At 41.9% G+C, this 5,407-nt stretch overlaps 1 protein-coding gene across 19 annotated transcripts; it reads left to right on the top strand.

Moving 5' to 3' along the window:
- The first annotated feature begins 486 nt into the window (after positions 1-486).
- Positions 487-5,032, top strand: LOC127313356 (uncharacterized). 19 transcript variants are annotated; one of them, XM_071823573.1, is made up of 9 exons: positions 487-943; positions 1,148-1,482; positions 1,904-1,938; positions 2,105-2,185; positions 2,360-2,443; positions 3,242-3,321; positions 3,929-4,050; positions 4,221-4,398; positions 4,854-5,032. In XM_071823573.1, exons 2-6 carry the CDS (start codon positions 1,377-1,379, stop codon positions 3,281-3,283), a joined length of 348 nt encoding a protein of 115 aa, XP_071679674.1. In that variant the 5' UTR covers positions 487-943; positions 1,148-1,376; the 3' UTR covers positions 3,284-3,321; positions 3,929-4,050; positions 4,221-4,398; positions 4,854-5,032. The 19 variants fall into 19 exon arrangements, 7 of the variants coding, with proteins under 7 accessions (XP_071679674.1, XP_071679675.1, XP_071679672.1 ...); XM_071823574.1 differs by lacking the exon at positions 3,929-4,050; XM_071823571.1 differs by having other exon boundaries at positions 3,929-4,398.
- The last annotated feature ends 375 nt before the right edge of the window (positions 5,033-5,407 follow it).

Below are 5,407 nucleotides of genomic sequence, written 5' to 3'. Positions count from 1 at the left end.
GGCGGCGGTTGGAGGAGAGAAAGAGAGGAGAGAAAGAAGAGAAAGAGAGGGTCGGGCTGGGGGCGGGGGCGGGCGCGGGCGCCACACTTAAGTGGATGTGTGGCGCCCGTGGCATCGGCGCCACACATGCTAGTGTGGCGCCCGTGGCATCGGCGCCACAAGTAGAGGCTCGCCAAAACGGCTAAGTCCCAGACGTCCGGAGCCCCTGGATGTTTTCGACCGAAAACTTGATATAAGTTGGCATGTGTGGCGCCGTTGGGAGGGGCGCCACACATGCTGCCACGTCGGATCAGCGCACCAGCTCAGCGTCGAGGGCGCCACGTCGGCTGGGAGAGTGGCGCCGGCAGGAGGGGCGCCACACTGGCATGTGTGGCGCCGATGGGAGGGGCGCCACACAAAAGGGTTAGATGGGTGAAATAGTTTCGCCGGAGGGTTAGTCTGTGCTTTCTTTAAGTTTTGGGTTATTTTTGTGCAAATCGCCTCTCTTCGCCTGCTGCCGCCGCTTATCGCCTCCACGCGAGCCCTCCTCCCGCCGCCGCCACGGCTCTCTGTCCTGCTCCCCCAAACCTCATCACTCCTCCCCCTCGCAGCGTGGCGGCCTCGGCCTGCAACGAGGATGAGGATGGCGCAGGCGCCAGCTCTCACGAGCGCGAGTCTCACAGCCATGGCGCTTCCGAGTACTGCTACGGAGGAGGCCATGGAAGAGCCGGTGCTACGGCGACTCGCTGGTGCCAGATCTTCAGAAAGAGAGGACGAGGGAGGCCTCGGCAGGGGCTACTCATCAGGCAGCACTACAGGGACAGCATGCCGTATGCGAAGACTCTCCTCCACAGCTTCTAAGTCGCTTCAGTGGGATCCCCGAGAAAGAAAGAATATGAAGGATCTAGAGGAGGAGTTTGATGATTGAGGAGCCAAGCCCACAAGACCAACAAATTCAAGCCAGGTAGCTTATCCTCTTCCAATCCCTAAATCCTAGCCACTATTACTCTTATTTTCTTGCTCAAACTGTCGATTGCTTACCTTGTTTACTCTCGCCTGCTGCCTTGCATGCACTTCTAATCGAACAGGAGAAGATGAGATTTGTGTTTATTTGCTGCAAGGAGACGATGTTCATCTTTTTGAGTTTTTGGTTGATTTTTTTCCACAGGTTTACGATACCAAGAGGTCTACCTAAAAGGGGTGCTCAACTCACACCTAAGAACATCAAGAAGCAGAACTGGTTCATGAATCATATGAAGACATGTACCCAGGCAAAATCAAGGACAAGGTGTGCTCTAATCTGACCCCATGTAGCCTGCCATAATGATGGAAGTGCTTGTGATGAAATGTGTCACTCTTTTCTCTGAGAATTTAACAAGAACTGTGTGCTTTTCTCCATGGATGAAGACTATTTGGCGAGGAGACACCGCCTTTCCTTGCAGCTTTGGGCGCTTTTGTGGTCGCACAAGTTGCCGCCCTGCACCAATTTTAGGTTATCTGTTGGTATAATATTTTTCACCTCACTTCTACATCTCTAGGCCAGCCATAGTTTTGGGAGTTGGCCATTACTGTCAAAAACTTGGTTGTTTGGGCATGTCATGAAGTAGGACTATTATGGTTTAGATGTTTGCTTCATGCCACCGGCCTTTTGTTGCAATTCTTACAGTTGATTAAAATTGTAGTGCTCTTTTCTTTTATCATGATATGGTTACTGTTTAGTTTCTGAATTATACATTTGGATTTGTAGTTCTTATGAGGTATTGGATTTATATCAGATCAAAATTTCACTTGTTACACTTTATATTTTCTATTATTTCTCATATGCCTTTTAATGTTCCTCTTTACTGATAAATAAATTGCTACCTTTCCATATTAATTTAATATTTCATTCAGTTTATGTATTGATACAAAATTTTCCTTTCAGCAACAGCGAGACAAGCAAGAACACAGCCTCCAAATGTAGCTCTCTCTCTCTCTCTCTCTCTCTCTCTCTCTCTCTCTCTCTCTCTCTCTCTCTCTCTCTCTCTCCTGTGGACAGCCTATTATATATTTAATAGATATACCAGTGTCGATTGACATATTTTCTCATATAGGTTGGTCTTTATTTGTGCTCTAATATGCACAGGTGCATAAGTTTTGTCAAGATACCAGCAGGATTGGCTGGGTAGGTTCTGATGGAGTCATGGAATATGTAACAACATTGCCTGTAAGCTCCGCTATGGGAATTTATTGTGACAGCAGATTCAACTTTAACTTTGACTAATCCTCCTTATTACCATCTCTTCTTCTCAAATCCAGGCTATGTTTCGCAATGTAGTAGGCCTATTATATGTATGGTCTCCTTGATTTGGTGATTTACCTTTTACTTGGTTAATTGTAGTTCGATGGTCTGGGAGATACTTATATATACTCTGAAACTCTGCACCTGTTTTTTCAGAAATTTTATCTACATCTTTACGGGAAGGTATCATATTATTTTTTAATTCATTTTCTTATATGACTTCTCTCAACTGATTAAAGCTGAATTACTTGCTCTTGTATTATATTTAACCACTTAACGGTATTTGTATTGTATTTAACCACTTAACGGTATTTTTGCTGCATGGATTTGTCCCAAAAGCTGATTTCTCATTATCTCCATTTTGATTCAATGCTATCAAGGATTCTAACAAAACTAGAGCCAGATATGTATGAGTGCATAATTACACGGCTACCAAACAGTCATACCCTAATGCATTCTTAGAGGAAACCCCCAGAGTTGATCTTCCATATCCGTATAAAAGCTAAGATGCTAAATGATAAGATCTATATATGTTCAGATGCCCTGTTCTTAAAGTTACCCTCCACATGTCGTAGTGTCATTTCCGCCGATAATAAGGTGTTGGTTTATTGCTTGACAATCATATAGTTTATCCAATTGTGCATCAGGCTGTAGGCTAATTTTGTACATGGTATGCCTCAAAGTGAATATCACCATATAACTCTGTTGATAATAATACGGTTGTTTTCTGCAGTTTACATTAGATCTTTCATATTGAATAGATCATTGATGTTGGTTTAAGGTTTCTCGACCGCTGTATTAATTGATTTTCTATGATGTCGATTGTTATAGTGATAAATTTATTTGCTGTGATGCGATACCCAAATAATCTTTTATCTTTCACAAGTAGAAACTGATATGCCACTTTATTTGGATTTTTTCTCATCTGTAGTACACAATAGTGTAGGTATTTGTTTGTACTGAAACTTTGTTTTCTTGTAGGATCAAATGAGTATGAAACAACACAGTTATGGTGATCCCTAGAGCCCTAATTGTGAGCTTACTTCCACGTCAAAAATCAGGTAATATAGCTATATATTGTATTTTGTTGCTTATTTCTTATGCTGAAAGTGATCGAAACATATGATTTAGTCTATTGCTGGTTTGCCATGTTGTGTGAGGTAGTTCCTTGCCATTGCCCCATTGTGATCTTTAGTTCCCACGCAAGCGACCAATAGCTATTATGTATATTTAGTAGCACGTAAAGGCTATTCTATTATTTAAGTCATGCTTACTGAAAATGCAATGCATTTCAAGCCGTGATTTGTATTGTTAGCCTGCTATTTTTCATTTCAGTTGTGGATTATCGTAGGGACAAGGTGTGGCTTCCTTGGTGGCTATACTCTTTCCCTTACTGTTAACCTATGGTTGCATTTACTGTTTAGAATGGAAACTATTTATTGTAAATCCAGTATAGCCGTAGATCTTGAATATTTTTGTCCATTGCCCACTTAATTATGTTTTGTTTCCTCTTTTATCCATGAAATAGATGTACTCCAAATAGGATAATTTCTTTGTGCTTGTTGATTCTTGTTTGACACTGATGCAGATATGGCTAGCTGTGATGTGCATGAACCATCATTTGTTAAATCATGCGGGTAAATTTAATTTATTGGAATTTTTCTTTAGCAAGACGTGGCTGGTTGTGGGGTTTGAGATGATTTTTATATCAAAATGCACAAGAGAGCAATCAGCTTAGTTTAGCTTGCCGGATTTGCTCCAGTGAAGGTCTGCAGTACCATAATCACCAGGTCAACACACACGTTTCTTTTTGTGCTAACGTATCCTTTTGATGTAAATTAAGTACATATTGGAACCTCCGACTGATAGAATCGTGAACAAAATATATTGTCGTGTCTCTACTCCCTACTGTGTAGTCTAACTATGAACCAAACGTTTGTATAACATGGAAATTGTTCAGATTCTCAAGCTACCGAAAAGAGATACCTTATACATGCCAGATGGAATCCTAATCAGTGAGGACTCTAATGCTTGGATCTGATGATGGTTCTATGAGCGAACAACTTCAGTGGCACATGTGATGTTATTTTGATCTAAGATTCCATCAAAAGTGCAAAATCTGTCTTAGCGTGGAAAAGGTATGTATGCTTACCAATAATTCTTACATGCATTCCATTTTTAGTTATGAATGGTGTTCATGAAACACATCGGGCAAAAGTAGACCATAATAGCCTTCAAACTGCTGTCTCGCAAAGCCTTTCTCGTCCAAAACTACTGCCTCCCTTGCTTCAGCTGAAGGTCATATTAACCAGCCAATAGAGCAGCATTTATTGAAATCTCTCTAGACACATTCTGTGGTAAAAATTGCTATTTTTCCCTCTAAAAAACTGCTATGTAAAGTCTGAAATTTTGAATTTTATGATACGCCAAAAAGTGTAGATAAATATGAATGCATACATGCCTCTTAATAATTATCCATGCTGCGAATATCTATCTAATATTGTACTTTTTCGGTCCTTTTTAACTTCTTCCGGGCTATCTCTAACCGATCAACACATGTTACACCTAATGATGTTATATTGCTTCGGTGCAGACTGCAGAGCTCTCTTGTCTGAGGTTGGAGCAGGAGCCTCTTATGCCCTGGAACGTTAAATGCATATTTTTTCTCCTTTAGATTTTTATTCATCGAGTGTACCCACATGGTATGCCATAATAAGGATTAGCTTTTACTTCAATGTTGTAAAATTACCAAATATTTGTACTACCTATTAAGATCTGTTTATATATAAAGAAGTATGGATCAAGGATTGGGCATGACTGCGACGTTGATCAGGATGCACCTGACTGGCTAGGAGGCGCCCCAAGGGGCGCCCCAGCCACTAGTTTAAATAAAGGGTGCATATGTCCCCAGGTTTATAAACACCCCTGTCTGGCCTTGAGCCCATAAATAAACACCGGATCCTCCACGTATTACGTGTGAGATGCTTCCCCCAAACCCTAGTATATACCCTACATGGTATCAGACTATACCCTAGCCGCCGACCTTAGAAACCCTAGCTGCCACCTTAACTTCTATTGCCCCTACGATGGCCACCCCTCCAAGCAGCCTCAACACCACCTCTGGTGCCCTCCTATCCGCCGCCATCA

The sequence above is a fragment of the Lolium perenne genome, chromosome 7, assembly GCF_019359855.2.
Source record: "Lolium perenne isolate Kyuss_39 chromosome 7, Kyuss_2.0, whole genome shotgun sequence".
Taxonomy (NCBI): Eukaryota; Viridiplantae; Streptophyta; class Magnoliopsida; order Poales; family Poaceae; genus Lolium; species Lolium perenne.
Note: the sequence above shows the minus strand (reverse complement) of the source record. Positions and strands in the feature narration are given on the sequence as shown.

Coding starts and splice junctions, on each gene's coding strand:
- LOC127313356 (XM_071823574.1), top strand. CDS start 1,377: ATGGATGAAGACTATTTGGCGAGGAGACACCGCCTTTCCTTGCAGCTT. Junction 1,483..1,903: donor CAATTTTAGGTTATCTGTTG/GTATAATATTTT, acceptor TTTTCCTTTCAG/CAACAGCGAGACAAGCAAGA. Junction 2,186..2,359: donor AATATGTAACAACATTGCCT/GTAAGCTCCGCT, acceptor GGTTAATTGTAG/TTCGATGGTCTGGGAGATAC.